Here is a 17,513-nt window from a genome sequence, read left to right as displayed (position 1 = left end):
GAGCACTGTTCCATACGATCCACAGACCAAGTTGACCACACACTTTGTTCTCCCGGACTCTATTTGTGTTTTCAAACCATGTAGAATGGTCCTATTGATGTTTTTCACCTGTCCGTTGGCTTGAGGGTGTCCTACCGAAGTGTAATGCTACTGAATTTCGAGCTCCCTATACCAATCAAGGAAAGGATTTTGGGTGAATTGTCGATCATTGTCCGAAACTAGAATTCAGGGTATACTGAACCTACACACTATGTTTTTCAGAAGAGCTTTTGCACTGACCTCCCACTGATAGTATTAAGCGATTCAGCTTCTACCCACTTGGTGAAATAGTCTATGGCTACTATCAAGGGTTCATATCCTCCCAGAACTCGAAAAAATGGTCCGAGCAGGTCAACTCCCAATTGGACAAATGGACATGGACTTTGTAGAGGAATCATCTCCTGTGTTGGGGCGTGATGAATTGGTGCATGGAGTTGGCAAACTCGACATTTTTTCGCCAGTTTGGCCGAGTCCCAGAAGATGGTCGGCTAATAATAATTCATCATCATTCCTTTCTTCGCCAGGACCCTTGGACCCACGTGGTTTCCACAAATGCCCTCATGTAGTTCGCGCAGGATATACTTTTCTTCTTCGGACGTTATACACTTCAACCATAGACTTAAGTATGACTTTCTGTACAGCATTCCATTCACTAGCACATACCTTTGTGATTTAAGCAGGAGTTTTCGGACCTCCCTCCCGTCCAGAAAGAGCTCTTTCTGGGACAAGTACTTATCTATCCACGAGTTCATCACTTCGATTACAGCTGACTCCATCTGTTCGTACGCTCTCTTCTTTACGAGCTCTACTAAGACTTCCTTGCTCAATGACCCAAACGAGATAGAGGGCAATTTGGACAAGGTGTCCGCCCTTTTGTTCTGACGTCTCGAGATTTGTTCGATACTAAACTGGTCGAATAGGCTTTTCAACTCGCGTGCTCCGTTTGCATGTCTCCTCAAGGGCTCCTTCTTGACCTCATTTTTTTCCAAGACTTGGTTCACTACCAATTGTGAATTGCTATAAGCCTTTGACGACTCAGCCCCCATCTTACTGGCTATCTCCATCCCTATGATCAGGGTTTCGTACTCGAATTCGTTATTAGATGCCTTAAAGTCAAATCTCAAGGCATAGGCCAGTTTTTCTCTTGTGGGGCTGATGAGGAACAACCTAGCTCTGCAACCCTTTCTGCCAGACGTTCCATCGACATATAATATCCACGCCAGGGCGATTTGTTCTGTCTTTGCCTTGGGCTGATCGAGATTCTGCCCCCTATCCTGCATTCGCGTACTCTGAAGGAGACTCCCTCTACAATGAAATCGACTAGTGCTTGAGCTTTAATGACAGTTCGGGGTTGGATCTTGAGGTCATGCTCAAACAATTTAACAGCCCATTTGACCATCCGACCCGATACGTCGGGTTTCGACAAAATCTGTTTCAGTAGTTGGTCAGTCACGACCACTATAGGATGAGACTAAAAGTATGACCTGTATTTCCGAGCTATGTGGGCGAGAGTCAAGACGTAACTCTCTATAGACGAGTATCGGGTTTCGGCCCCTTGTAAGGCCCTGCTCACGTAGTACATTAGCTTTTGGATTTTGTCTTTTTCTCTAATTAATATCGCACTAACTGCCTCTTCTCCTACAGCCAAATACATGAATAGAGTTTCACCCTATTTGGGAGAAGTCAGTATGGGCAGTTCGGCAATATGCGTTTTCAGTTTCTCGAATGCCTTCTAACACTCTATTGTCCATTCGAAATTTGACCCCTTCTTCAGGGTCTTGAAGAAAGGAGACCCCCCGAGCAGTTGACTGCGACAGGAATCTGCTCAGGGCGGCCATCCTACCGGTCAGACGTTGCACTTCTTTGATGTTTTTTGGAGATGTCATATCCATAATGGCTTTTACCTTGTTAGGATTAGCTTTAACTCCATCTTTGGATATCATGTACCTTAAGATCTTCCCGACCTGACCCCAAATGTGCACTTTTTGGGGTTCAACCTCACCTGCGATTTTCGAAGTATATTAAAAATTTCTCTAAGGTCCGAAATGAACTAACCCTGAGTCCTACTTTTGATTAGCATATCATCTACGTGATCTCTATGTTGCGGCCTATTTGATTTTTGAACAGCTTGTTGACCAACCTTTGGTACGTTACTCCTGTATTCTTCAACCCAAAAGACATAGTGACATAACAGTACGTTTCATATTCAGTAATAAATGAAAATATTTCCTGATCTTCCTCAGCCATGGCTATCTGATGGTACTCCTTGAAAGCATCCAAGAAGTAGAAAATCTCAAATCCCATAGTTGAATCTATGAACAAATCTATTCGGGACAAAGGGTACCAATCCTTTGGGCAAGCTCTGTTCAGGTCAATCAAATCTATACACATCCTCCAAGCCTTATCATCCTTCTTTACCAACACAGGATTAGCTAACCAGGTTAGGTAGTAGACCTCCTTCACGATCTTAGCTTCCAAAAGCTTGGCTACCTCTTACTTAATGACCTCATTTCGTTCAGGAGCAAAAATCATTTTCTTTTGCTTTACTGGCCGGATGTTAGGATCGACATGCAATTTATGAACAAGAAGTTCGGCTAGGATTCTAGGCATGTCATCCGTACTTCATGCAAAAATTTTTGCATACTCTATTAATAGGGATTCCAGCGCCTCTCTGTTCAACTCGCTCAAGAACGAGTCGACGCTTATCACTCGATTTGGGCGCTCTTGCCTAATTGGAATTTCAAGTAGCTTTTCGTCTATCTCAAGCTTTTCGCTCCTCTCCGCTGGCTCTAAGGGTTCTAAACAAGCGGTTTGGGCCACCAACTTTTCCTTTCCCTTCAGAGTTGCAATGTAACATGCCCGAGCCACTTCTGGATCCTCTGTACCTCAGCCACTCCCTCCATAGGGAATTTCAAACTCAGGTGTAAGGTGGAACAGACAGCTCAGAGAGCATTCAGGGTAGGCTGTCTTAGGATCATATTGTATGACGATGGCTCTTTTACCACCGCAAACTTGATCGAGACAGTTTGGTACTTTGACGATATGTCTACCATAACCGTGGGCATTATCATCCCCTCAAGTTTGATCGGTGGCCCCGCAAATCCAATAAGAGGAGCTCGGACCGGAATGAGTTGCTTATCCTCTAACTGCAACTCTTTGAACGTCTTATAGTACAATACATCAATGGCATTCCCATTGTCTATGTACACCTTCTTTACTTTGTAATTACACGTTACCACCTCTATAACAATAGCCTTATTGTTATTAGAGGTTAGGGGAACTGTGTCTTCGGGTCCGTACACTATTTTCTCATATATTTTTAACCGTTTACCCGGGTTGTCCCTACTGGGAGGGGGCGATTGCTTCGTCGAGCTGTATGACTATCCCCACCAACGGGTCCCCCAACTATGGTGTTGATCACTCCAACCAGATTCTGTATCATCAGTTCCGGAGTTCGGTCTTTGTTTCCCTGGAACCGGTCTTGCGAATAGGTCTTATTTTCCCTCTTGTACTCCTTCTCCTCTGTTCAGTTCGGCCATTGTGAATGAACTATCTAAGGTGCCCCCTTTTAATCAGGTCTTCGATATCTTTCTTGAGGTCTCGACAGTCTTCCGTATCATGTCCCACCTCCTGGTGATATGCACAATACAAGTTTTGGTTTCTTTTGTTCTTATTGCTGGATAACAACCCTAGGTACGACCATAGGAATTTAATTATCCAGTTGCATTAAAACTAGAAGAACCCAACCCTAACCAATAAACGCGCTAAAAGGGTTTATTTAAATTAGATCTTGCATTCCCCCAACATAAAACCAATTATGGTGGTTGTCACTAGTTACCAACTAAACGAACAATTACGGATTCAATTTAGTTAATGAGACAGTAGGCTATTAAATTAATTAAATACCCGGCCGTTGATATTCAATTAATAAAATATCCATGAACAATTAATTCAGGAAACGCACGAATAGCAACAAATTGAAAAAATAATGAAAATTTGATTAGATCTCACAGATGTTATGGACCGCACCTTCGCGTTAACCTTTGGGTAGAGGAGAAACCTAGCCGCTCCGCATCGTATCAATTTTGTGTGTTGATTGATTTCATCCGCACAGTCATCAGCGAAATTGGAACGATGGAGTAATGACGAAAGAAAGAAAAGAAAACGTCTTCCTTGTCTTTGCGTTAATGTTCGTACTGAAGCCGAAGTACAACGCAAAAGCCAACGAAAATTGTACAGAGCCAAAGCCAAAGCAAAAGAGTCAAAAACGTGAAAGCCAAAAAGCAAGAGAAGAGTCTACAACGTCTAACGGCTAGGGAAAAAGAAAACTAAAACTAATCTCCTGAATCCGGCGTCCCTGGCCCTTTTATTTTTATCCTTTTGTAGCGCCGCCAGGAGCCAAGAAAAACGTCTGGCCCAATTCATCCAACAAAGTTAATCCTTTTGGAGTTTTAATCCCATGCGTCTGGTCCACGTGGACCCAACCTCCTAATTGCCCACTTTCGCTGCTACCAAGCCCGCGGGTCCGGTTTTTGGTTGAGCCTCCTTAGTTCTGGCGTGGGCACGCCCTGAAATGACGGGTCTTCTGGAATTTTGCCTCAAAAGATTATTTTTAACGCCGACTACCTACAATTCGCACAAATATCAAATATGAGCCAAATCTCAATACTTAGCACGGTAAGTAGCCATAATTAGGACAAACTAACAGTGTAAAATATGCCCAATACCCGCTCTATCAAATCCCCCCACATCTAAATAATGCTTGCCCTCATGCATTTCAAAACTCAGAAGCACAATCAAGAGAGCAAAGGTCATGTAGTAATCTATACTAACACAAGCATCTCAGATCCCTGACAATGTTGCCAAAACTAGAACACACCGGACAGGTGGTAATTCAAATAAAATATATGAATACTAGGAATGCTCAAATCAACATCACGGAATGACATTACCATAGGTTTGCACATTTATCAAATCTCCACTACTCGAAAGTGAGCTAAATATACAAATCAAAGGGACTTTAATAGAGTTGTAATGGGGCTTAGGTAAAAGGCAGGATAAGAAGGTAAAAATAGGGTGTAATGTGTCAAGAGAATATCCAATATCCATTACATAACCACAACACTTCATCAGAGAAATTTCACGGGCAAGGCATTTTCATTTGTCATTTCCACTGTGCAAGTGCCGAAACCCTTCCCCTTTTCTTTCTTTTTTCTTTTGTTTTTTTTTGAACAAACGGCTCGCAAGGCGTGGGCACGCCTTGTAGGCCGGAGTCTTCTTCTCATGAGGTTTTTTTTTTTTTTAATGGAGCAAATGTCTTGCAAGGCTTGGGCACGCCTTGCAGGCTGGAGTCTTCTGCCCACCAGCTCATTGCCGACTTCTCCCCCTTCCCCTTTTTTTTTCAGATGCACAGAGCACCATACAACTTTTATTCCGACAACACTTGCCACCTTAGATTCATTTACCTTGCACAAACAACGAAATTCAGACATCTTTTGACGACACAAGGTTAAACAAGAAAGTCTAAAAAGGTCATGGGTTATCAAACACGGCTAATCAAACAAAAGAGAAGGATAAAAGCTCAAATTGGTTCACTATTGGGAGACAAGATGAAGGCATAGTTTGTAGAAAATTAAAGAAAGTTAAATCCTAAATGCCCTTATCATTTCAGATATATCTAGTTCAACAAAATGTGGTCTCGACATGTAAAAAATAGCAAGTTCTAGAATGCCGATACCACGCATGATACCCACTCAATCAAACAAAAATAGAGCAAACAAGAATAATGTGCTCATGTATGGCTCAAAAGCTCCCAACGGTTTCAAGAATGGGTCAAGTCCAGCATATTCAACGTTCAACTCTATTGTCAAGGAAAATCAAAATGCATAACTAGCATATATAACCACATACCCGTGCACCTTGATTGTGCAATCCATTATAGCAACATGCTCTAGCAGTTAACAAACGTAGAAATAGAAAGAAAGTCAACTAACTACACCCCTTTTTTTCATTCTTCTCTTCCTTTTTTTCATTTTTTTTCAAGAAAAAAGAAATAATGGAAGCCATCCCCCCCACACCTAATACCTATATTGTCCTCAATGTAGAAAAGATGAATGAAGTATAACGAGAAAAGGAGAGAAACTTCCCTGACTACCGAGAGGGTGCAGTAAGACACTAAGGCGGAGGAGGGTGAGGTGGTTGGAATCCAATGTGAGCAAAGAAAGCTGTCTGATGAGAGAGATAGTGACGGTGGGGCGGAAAGCGACTTGCGATGAATGGCGCGAGGAGGAGTGAGAGAATTTCTAGCGACGGTGGACAGGGGGAAACATTGAACTAAGACAAAACCAAGAAAATTGAAAAGGAGAAGCTGAGACAATGGAAATTAACAAGACCATACAAGACAAGAAAAGAGAAAAATAGAAAGTGGGATTAGAGAGGGTCATGGTCAATCTTTGACTTTCGTTGGCGCAAAGGCTAGAAGGCGTGGGCACGCATTAGAAGCTATAGTCTTCTGACCATCAATTCCAAAGCTTCATTCCTTAGGCATGACCAACTAGAGTGGGCATGTCTAACTGCCAGCTTCCTGCCACAAAACAACAATCCACTAAATGACACTAACACTAAACAAAAATTCCAAAAATATAAGAAAACTAAAACAAAAGAAGCCTTGGGTTGCCTCCCAAGCAGCACATTTCTTTAATGTCTTTGGCTAGATATCGTCATGTTTATTCACGGAGGATAAAATCGTGTAACTCGTTTCAGTGCTTCATCTTCTATGTAATCCTGATAGCCCTCGTAAATAGAGTAATTCTCGAGTCCACGAGCTACGGTCTTCAATGGATTAGTAGATAGCGCCAAAAAAACAAGTGTTGACCTTAAATCTTCCTCACTCCTCCATCACGAGCACTTATTGTTTCGAGATATTTTGCTATCGCAACTCTTAACTTATTCCTGTCATGAAATTTAAAATCTTCTGGTATAATAAAATCAATTTCACTAACAGGCATTGAAGAATAAGAGTTAGAAAAATATTGATTAAAGAATGGAGGAGATGTCACTGCATTTGGAGATTGTTCACTAGATTCATTCATTTGAACAATTTGATATTGGGGTCTCATGTCTTACACTTCAACTTTCTTTTCAACTGCATCTTTAGATCCTTCTTCTTGAGATCCTCGCAGTACCATGTCATTTGTCAGGATAATTGCACTCTCATCTTCCTCATGGTCGATAATAGTTTGTGAGGGCAATTCTTCACTCATTCGAGAAGTCAATTGCGCTATCGTAGATGTCAATTGATCCATTCGATCTGCCAGGTTACGCATGCTCGCTTGTGTCTCCTGATGAAAATCTATTGTCTGCTGATGAAAATTCATTGTCTCCTGTTGAAGTAGATATGTGTTAGTAGCTAGTGATTCAACTATTTCTTCAAGAGATATACCTGACATGGATGACGGTTCTTGAAACTCTAGCTGGTGAAAATGTATTGGCCTTTGTTCATAATTAAAATTGGAATTATCCCACTATCCTTGATCATACCCGTTTGAATAAGGGTCATACCACGTTTGATATTGAGACGAAAAATTTTCAAAAGTATCGGTTGGAGCACTTAGACCATCTTGAAATGCAAGACATATGTCGGTTGAATGATCTGAGGCAAAATAACTTTCACAATTTGTAACAGTCCATTGATCATTAGAAAAAGCATGAGTCTCATAGCCTCTTCTAGAAATAAAATTCAGTCTATCACCAAAATACGAAATGTTAGCAGCCATTAAAAAAATAATTAAAAAAAATAAATAAAAATAAGATAAACTAAAAAAGAAACAAATTAATCAGGCACCAGTCCCCGACAATGGCGCCAAAAATTGACAGGTGCCGAACCTGTGCAATATTAAATCACTACTCGAGAAAAATACAAATTCTGCATATAGCGGCGAGTTGGGTCGAATCCACAGGGACTGAGGATAATTTGTTTCTTTTGAGTCAATAGAACAAAATTGGGGGATTTTTAGTAGGGTGAAAATGAAAATAAAATAACCAAAATCCAAAAAACTAACTTATCAAGTACAATTTACTAGAAATAGCAATTAATAAAATTCTACCAAAAGAATCAACTGCTCAGGCACGGTCCAATTAAATGATCATCGATGCACAGATATTTCATCCATTCGTCACTAGGTTGGTTATAGTTATCAACAAGCTTTGACAATCAATTCCTCTTTACCTTTTCGACAGCCAAGGTACGACCGTTGACTGCTTCTCTAACCAGATAACAACCCTAGGTACGACCATAGGAATTTAATTATCCAGTTGCATTAAAACTAGAAGAACCCAACCCTAAGCAATAAACGCGCTAAAAGGGTTTATTTAAATTAGATCTTGCATTCCCCCAACATAAAGCCAATTATGGTGGTTGTCACTAGTTACCAACTAAACGAACAATTACGGATTCAATTTAGTTAATGAGACAGTAGGCTATTAAATTAAATTAAATACCCGGCCGTTGATATTCAATTAATAAAATACACATGAACAATTAATTCAGGAAACGCACGAATAGCTACAAATTGAAAAAAATAATGAAAATTCGATTAGATCTCACAGATGTTATGGACCGCGCCTTCGCGTTAACCGTTGGGTAGAGAAGAAACATAGCCGCTCCTTATCGTATCAATTTTGTGTGGGTTGGTTGATTTCATCCACACAGTCATCAGCGAAATTGGAACGATGGAGTAATGACGAAAGAAAGAAAAGAAAACGTCTTCCTTGTCTCTGCGTTAATGTTCGTACTGAAGCCGAAGTACAACGCAAAAGCCAACGAAAATTGTACAGAGCCAAAGCCAAAGCAAAAGAGTCAAAAACGTGAAAGCCAAAAAGCAAGAGAAGAGTCTACAACGTCTAACGGCTGGGGAAAAAGAAAACTAAAACTAATCTCCTGAATCCGGAGTCCCTGGCCCTTTTTTTTTATCCTTTTGTAGCGCCGCCTGGAGCCAAGAAAAACATCTGGCCCAATTCATGAAACAAAGCTAATCCTTTTGGAGTTTTAATCCCATGCGTCTGGTCCACGTGGACCCAACCTCCTAATTGCCTACTTTCGCTGCTACCAAGCCCGCGGGTCCGGTTTTTGGGTGAGCCTCCTCAGTTCTGGCGTGGGCACGCCCTGAAATGACGGGTCTTCTGGAATTTTGCCTCAAAAGATTATTTTTATCGCCGACTACCTACAATTCGCACAAATATCGAATATGAGCCAAATCTCAATACTTAGCACGGTAAGTAACCATAATTAGGACAAACTAACAGTGTAAAATATGCCCAATACCCGCTCTATCAAATCCCCCCACACCTAGACAATGCTTGTCCTTAAGCATTTCAAAACTCAGAAGCACAATCAAGAGAGCAAAGGTCATGTAGTAATCTATACTAACACAAGCATCTCAGATCCCTGACAATGTTGCCAAAATAGAACACACCGGACAGGTGTAATTCAAATAAAATATATGAATACTAGGAATGCTCAAATCAACATCACGGAATGACATTACCATAGGTTGCACATTTATCAAATCTCCACCACTCGAAAGTGAGCTAAATATACAAATCAAAGGGACTTTAATAGAGTTGTAATGGGGTTTAGGTAAAAGGCGGGATAAGAAGGTAAAAATAGGGTGTAATGTGTCAAGAGAATGTCCAATATCCACTACATAACCACAACACTTCATCAGAGAAATTTCACGGGCAAGGCATTATCATTTGCCATTTCCACTGTGCAAGTGCCGAAACTCTTCCCCTTTTCTTTCTTTTTTCTTTTGTTTTTTTTTAACAAACGGCTCGCAAGGCGTGGGCACGCCTTGTAGGCCGGAGTCTTCTGCTCATTAGCTTTTTTTTTTTTTTTAATGGAGCAAATGTCTTGCAAGGCGTGGGCACGCCTTGCAGGTTGGGGTCTTCTGCCCACCAGCTCATTGCCGACTTCTCCCCCTTCCCCTTTTTTTTTCAGATGCACAGAGCACCATACAACTTTTATTCCGACAACACTTGCCACCTTAGATTCATTTACCTTGCACAAACAACGAAATTCAGACATCTCTTGACGACACAAGGTTAAACAAGAAAGTCTAAAAAGGTCATGGGTTATCAAACACGGCTAATCAAACAAAAGAGAAGGATAAAAGCTCAAATTGGTTCACTATTGGGAGACAAGATGAAGGCATAGTTTGTAGAAAATTAAAGAAAGTTAAATCCTGAATGCCCTTATCATTTCAGATACATCTAGTTCAACAAAATGTGGTCTCGACATGTATAAAATTGCAAGTTCTAGAATGCCGATACCATGCATGATACCCACTCAATCAAACAAAAATAGAGCAAACAAGAATAATGTGCTCATGCATGGCTCAAAAGCTCCCAACGGTTTCAAGAATGGGTCAAGTCCAGCATATTCAACATTCAACTCTATTGTCAAGGAAAATCAAAATGCATAACTAGCATATATAACCACATACCCGTGCACCTTGATTGTGCAATCCATTATAGCAACATGCTCTAGCAGTTAACAAACGGAGAAATAGAAAGAAAGTCAACTAACTAAACCCCTTTTTTTTCATTTTTCTCTTCCTTTTTTTCATTTTTTTTCAAGCAAAAAGAAATAATGGAAGCCATCCCCCCCACACCTAATACCTATATTGTCCTCAATGTAGAAAAGATGAATGAAGTATAACGAGAAAAGGAGAGAAACTTCCCTGACCATCGAGAGGGTGCAGTAAGACACTAAGGCAGATGAGGGTGAGGTGGTTGGAATCCAATGTGAGCAAAGAAAGCTGTCTGATGAGAGAGATAGTGACGGTGGGGCGGAAAGCGACTTGCGATGAATGGCGCGAGGAGGAGAGAGAGAGTTTCTAGCGACGGTGGACAGGGGGAAACATTGGACTAAGACAAAACCAAGAAAATTGAAAAGGAGAAGCTGAGACAATGGAAATTAACAAGACCATACAAGACAAGAAAAGAGAAAAGTAGAAAGTGGGATTAGAGAGGGTCATGGTCAATCTTTGACTTTCGTTGGCGCAAAGGCTAGAAGGCGTGGGCACGCCTTAGAAGCTATAGTCTTCTGACCATCAATTCCAAAGCTTCATTCCTTAGGCATGACCAACTAGAGTGGGCATGTCTAACTGCCAGCTTCCTGCCACAAAACAACAATCCACTAAATGACACTAACACTAAACAAAAATTCCAAAAATATAAGAAAACTAAAACAAAAGAAGCCTTGGGTTGCCTCCCAAGCAGCGCCTTTCTTTAATGTCTTTGGCTAGATATCGTCATGTTTATTCACGGAGGATAAAATCGTGTAGCTCGTTTCAGTGCTTCATCTTCTATTTAATCCTGATAGCCCTCGTAAATAGAGTAATTCTCGAGTCGACGAGCTACAGTCTTCAATGGATTAGTAGATGGCGCCAAACAAACAAGTGATGACCTTAAATCTTCACTCACTCCTCCATCACGAGCACTTATTGTTTCGAGATATTTTGCTATCGCAACTCTTAACTTATTCCTGTCATGAAATTTAAAATCTTCTGGTATAATAAAATCAATTTCACTAACAGGCATTGAAGAATAAGAGTTAGAAAAATATTGATTAAGGAATGGAGGAAATGTTACCGCATTTGGAGATTGTTCACTACATTCATTCATTTGAACAATTTGATATTGGGGTCTCATGTCTTACACTTCAACTTTCTTTTCAACTGCATCTTTAGATCCTTCTTCTTGAGATCCTCGCAGTACCATGTCATTTGTCAGGATAATTGCACTCTCATCTTCCTCATGTTCGATAATAGTCTGTGAGGGCAATTCTTCACTCATTCGAGAAGTCAATTGCGTTATCCTAGATGTCAATTGATCCATTCGATCTGCCAGGTTACGCATGCTCGCCTGTGTCTCCTGATGAAAATCTATTGTCTGCTGATGAAGATTCATTGTCTCCTGTTGAAGTAGATATGTGTTAGTAGCTAGTGATTCAACTATTTCTTCAAGAGACATACCTGACATGGATGACGGTTCTTGAAACTCTAACTGTTGAAAATCTATTGGCCTTTGTTCATAATTAAAATTGGAATTATCCCACCATTCTTGATCATACCCGTTTGAATAAGGGTCATACCACGTTTGATATTGAGACGAAAAATTTTCAAAAGTATCAGTTGGAGCACTTAGACCATCTTGAAATGCAAGACATATGTCGGTTGAATTATCTGAGGCAAAATAACTTTCACAATTTGTAACAGTCCATTGATCATTAGAAAAAGCATGAGTCTCATAGCCTCTTCTAGAAATAAAATTCAGTCTATCACCAAAATACGAAATGTTAGCAGCCATTAAAAAAAATAATTAAAAAAAATAAATAAAAATAAGATAAACTCAAAAAGAAACAAATTAATCAGGCACCAGTCCCCGACAATGGCGCCAAAAATTGACAGGTGCCGAACCTGTGCAATATTAAATCACTACTCGAGAAAAATACAAATTCTGCATATAGCGGCGAGTTGGGTCGAATCCACAGGGACTGAGGATAATTTGTTTCTTTTGAGTCAATAGAACAAAATTGGGGGATTTTTAGTAGGGTGAAAATGAAAATAAAATAACCAAAATCCAAAAAACTAACTTATCAAGTACAATCTACTAGAAATAGCAATTAATAAAATTCTACCAAAAGAATCAACTGTTCAGGCACGGTCTAATTAAATGATCATCGATGCACAGATATTTTATCCATTCGTCACTAGGTTGGTTATAGTTATCAACAAGTTCTGACAACCAATTCCTCCTTATCTTTTCGACAGCCAAGGTACGACCGTTGACTGCTTATCTAACCAGATAACAACCCTAGGTACGACCATAGGAATTTAATTATCCAGTTGCATTAAAACTATAAGAACCCAACTCTAACCAATAAACGCGCTAAAAGGGTTTATTTAAATTAGATCTTGCATTCCCCCAACATAAAGCTAATTATGGTGGTTGTCACTAGTTACCAACTAAACGAACAATTACGGATTCAATTTAGTTAATGAGACAGTAGGCTATTAAATTAAATTAAATACCCGGCCGTTGATATTCAATTAATAAAATACCCATGAATAATTAATTCAGGAAACGCACGAATAGCAACAAATTGAAAAAAATAATGAAAATTCGATTAGATCTCACAGATGTTATGGACCGCGCCTTCGCGTTAACCGTTGGGTAGAGGAGAAACCTAGCCGCTCCTTATCGTATCAATTTTGCGTGGGTTGGTTGATTTCATCCACACAGTCATCAGCGAAATTGGAACGATGGAGTAATGACGAAAGAAAGAAAAGAAAATGTCTTCCTTGTCTCTGCGTTAATGTTCGTACTGAAGCCGAAGTACAACGCAAAAGCCAACGAAAATTATACAGAGCCAAAGCCAAAGCAAAAGAGTCAAAAACGTGAAAGCCAAAAAGCAAGATAAGAGTCTACAACGTCTAATGGCTAAGGAAAAAGAAAACTAAAACTAATCTCCTGAATCCGGCGTCCCTGGCCCTTTTTTTTTATCCTTTTGTAGCGCCGCCAGGAGCCAAGAAAAACGTCTGGCCCAATTCATCCAACAAAGCTAATCCTTTTGGAGTTTTAATCCCATGCGTCTAGTCCACGTGGACCCAACCTCTTAATTGCTCACTTTCGCTGCTACCAAGCCCGCGGGTCCGATTTTTGGGTGAGCCTCCTCAGTTCTGGCGTGGGCATGCCCTGAAATGACGGGTCTTCTGGAATTTTGCCTCAAAAGATTATTTTTAACGCCGACTACCTACAATTCGCACAAATATCGAATATGAACCAAATCTCAATACTTAGCACGGTAAGTAGAGCTGTAAACGAACCGAATCGAACCGAGTATCTCATGTTTGAGCTCTGTTCGTTAAGCAGTTCGAACAACGTTCGTGTTCGTTCGTTAATTTTCGAACTCCAAACCTGTGTTCGTGTTCGGTTCGTTAAGTAAAATTCGTGTTCGAATTCGAGTTCGAGTTCGGCTCGTTTAACATAAACGAGCCGTTCGCGAACATGTTCGAAATGTTCGAATCCAATTTATTTTATGCCTTAAATATGCCATGCCAATTATTAATCATTCTCAAAAATAATTAAAGCACTAAGTGATTAAATTATATTATTCATTAACTATATAACTAACATTAACATAAAAACAACAAATAAAACAAAGAAATTTGCCCTCCAAATATAAGAGTCCAGCCATAAAATTAATCCTAAAATTTGTCAAATGATAATTATGTCTATGTTCGCGAACGTTCGTTAAAACTCGCGAACATGTTCGTGTTCGCGAACGTTTGTTTAGCATGTTCGCGCGCGAACATGCTCGTGTTCGCTCGATTATTAATCGAACAAAAAAATTCGTTCGAACTCGGTTCGTTTAAAATTTCGAACGAGCCTTTCACGAACACGAACGAGCCGAAACGAACCGAGCTACCGACCAGCTCGGTTCGTTTAACAGCTCTAACGGTAAGTAGCCATAATTAGGACAAACTAACAGTGTAAAATATGCCCAATACTCGCTCTATCATTCATCCCGCACTGGGTATTATTCACGCTTTGGAGAATACCCTTTCCTCCGAAAAGACCTAAAGTGGTCTGTTCGGGAGTTCTCATGAGAAGGTTCGAAAGCTTCCATCTGTTCTTTTTGCATTCGTTTTCGTTGGGGGTGCGGACTTCCTGTTCTCGACTCTGACGATTCTTCATTGCCCTCCTTCTGGGCCTCAAGACCCGGGTCACAACTATCCCCCATTTTACCGCTCAGGTAGTTCACGATTGCTTCGAAAGTGGGCAGATTCTCCACCACCGCTTGCACCAACTGTTCAGATGGGATTCGAGAGAGCTCCGTTCCCTCCTCAACTTGGGTCGGACCATGGTGAGGATTTTGCGGATTGCTCGTTCCCCCTGGGCTCCTCAATGTTCTTCTGAGATCGAGTCTTCGACATGGTTTGCAAGGAAAAGCAAGCATTCCCACAGATTGCGTCAATTAATGAGTATGCCGAAACCATGATCCAAATAGAGCTCCTATGTATGCTCCCGAACTGACCTGCAATGGACGAACAGGGGGATTAGCTCCTCGTTGTGATTCCGATGCTCAAGTCAGTTGAGAAATAAAAGAAAGTAACTGTATTGTATGGTGCTGTATGTGTGTGTGCGTACCTTTGCTGGTCCCTCCATTCCTTATTTATAGAGTCGTGTGGGATGGTCTGGCAAGAGTCCTAAGTCATCCCGTTACCTTTGATAGCTATCCCGAATATGAGTCCTACTAGGTCACGAGAGGTGGAGTCCTATTTGGATTCTATTTCTGGCCTTACCCAATGGGTCTGGAGTCCGTCCCTTGTTTGAACTCTTGGAGGCCCGTGGCTGAGGTCTGAATTGGTAGGTTTGCGCTGCCGGGTAGACTAGCTGAACCGACACATGTCACTGGGAGAGTTGACCCCTCTACACCTTGCAAAATAGGGAATGCTAGGATTGGAAAAGCAATATTAGATTTGGGTGCTTCAATAAATATTATGCTACATTTTATTTATAATTCTCTAAATCTTGGGCTTTTAAAAGAAATGAATGTCATTATGCAACTTGCTAATAGGTTTAATGCATATTGTGATTTTGATTTGAGGAATATTTTAGTTCAAGTTGATAAATTGGTTTTTCTGTAAATTTCTATTATTAGATACGAACAATAATTCTTCTGATTCATCCCCAATTTTGTTAGGTAGACCCTTTTGTATGACATCTAGAACAAAAACTAATGTTTATTCAGGAACTTTGACCAAGGAATTTAATGGTAAAATTATAAAATTCAATATCGATGATACGTTGAAATATCCTAACGAGGCACATTCCATTTTTGTTATAGATATAATTGACGCTTTCATGTACCAAAATTTGTATTCAATGATGAAGATGCATTGAAGGTTGCACTCAATAGTAGTTTGGATCCAGAAGAAATGCCAACAGTTACAAGGAAATTTGAGTTGCTTCTTGATTAAGCACGAGACAATGTCTAACTAAAGATGTTAAAGAAAGGCGCTACTTCAAAAGCAAACCAAGAGTTTCAATTTTTACTCATTTTGTATTTTTATTTCCTATTTTCATGTAAAAAATTAAGTTTATTTCATTTCTTTTTGGCTGAAAACATTTTGTTGTAGGGCATGGGTGTGTGCTGTGAAACTTTTTCTTTCATTAAAGGCGATTTCTTGGACAGAAGACTTTATCTTATAAGATATGTCCACGCTCTATGCTAAAGGTGAATTGGTGATTTTAAAGTTTGGATAGACAGAAGACTCTTGCTTCTATAGCGTGACCACGCTTTACAACAGAAGTCTTCAGTTAAAAAAAATGTAGTTTTGGGACATACTCATGTCTTATACTATGTTATTATTTCTTTTCTTTCTTTTGCCCTAATTTGCTTTCTCTTTTGTTCTTTGTTTCTTTTCCCTAATAGCACCTAACATTGCTACTCCACCCCCATCACCAATGACATCTCGTCATTGTTGAGTCACCACTCTACCATCTCTGCGATCCAAAATTGAAACTCAATGCATACTTTATCCACATTAGATTTCAACCTCTCATTTCTCCCCAATATGCTTAGTTATGTAATCAGGGGAGTCCTCTTATTTTTCCTTTTTACCTTTTATTTTCATCCATTGAGGTCAAGAAGCAAGTAAGATTAGTGTAAATTACTAGCTTGAGTATTTTATTTTCTTGACAATTAACTTGAATAATAGATGTGCAAGATTTGATATAATTTTGACTAATTTGTAAGTTTTTGAGTCTAATAAGCAATTCATTTAAGGGAAAAATCCACTTTTCGTCCTTAAATTTTGAGTTAGGAAAACATTTCGTCCCCGAACTTTTAGATGCACCACATTTAGTCCATGAATTAATTATTTTGGGCCACATTTAGTTCAAAAAGGTCAAATATTGAATTTGTACGGAGAAGGCTAATGTGACCGTTGATTTTGACTGAGAAATTATTTTTACTTAATGGCCACGTCCCAAACACGTGATTTTCTCCATCCAAATTAAGCAATTTACCGTTTTTGCAATAAATGTGGCAAAAAATAATTAATTCATGTACTAAATATGGTACGTCTAAAAGTTTGGAGACGAAATGTGTCCCTGACTCAAAGTTTAGGGAAGAAAAGTGGATTTTTCCTATTCATTTAAAGTTGCTTCATTTTCTTGTTGAGTGGTATCACACATGATTTGATCATTTTAGAACTTGCTTTGTTGTACATGTTCAGACCACATTTTTGAATTTGATCCATTGAAATAACAAGAACAATTTGGTTGAACCCTTTTGACATACTAAAGGCCTACCTTGATTATGTTTTCCCCTTAATTAACCTTGTTTGAGCCTTGACCTATTCTTTGTTAAATTACCATTGTCGCGCCCCATTTTTAAATAAAAT

At 39.8% G+C, this 17,513-nt stretch overlaps 1 protein-coding gene across 1 annotated transcript; it reads right to left on the bottom strand.

Moving 5' to 3' along the window:
* Positions 1-527: 527 nt before the first annotated feature.
* On the bottom strand, positions 528-1,319 carry LOC140015137 (uncharacterized). The gene has a single exon (XM_072067031.1). The coding sequence runs from the start codon at positions 1,317-1,319 to the stop codon at positions 528-530; it is 792 nt and encodes a 263-aa protein (XP_071923132.1).
* Between the last annotated feature and the right edge of the window lie 16,194 nt (positions 1,320-17,513).

This window comes from Coffea arabica, chromosome 10e (genome assembly GCF_036785885.1).
Source record: "Coffea arabica cultivar ET-39 chromosome 10e, Coffea Arabica ET-39 HiFi, whole genome shotgun sequence".
Lineage (NCBI taxonomy): Eukaryota > Viridiplantae > Streptophyta > Magnoliopsida > Gentianales > Rubiaceae > Coffea > Coffea arabica.
Note: the sequence above shows the minus strand (reverse complement) of the source record. Positions and strands in the feature narration are given on the sequence as shown.

What these genes read in the sequence shown, in the direction of transcription:
- LOC140015137 (XM_072067031.1), bottom strand. Translation starts at nt 1,319, where the DNA reads ATGCAGGATAGGGGGCAGAATCTCGATCAGCCCAAGGCAAAGACAGAA.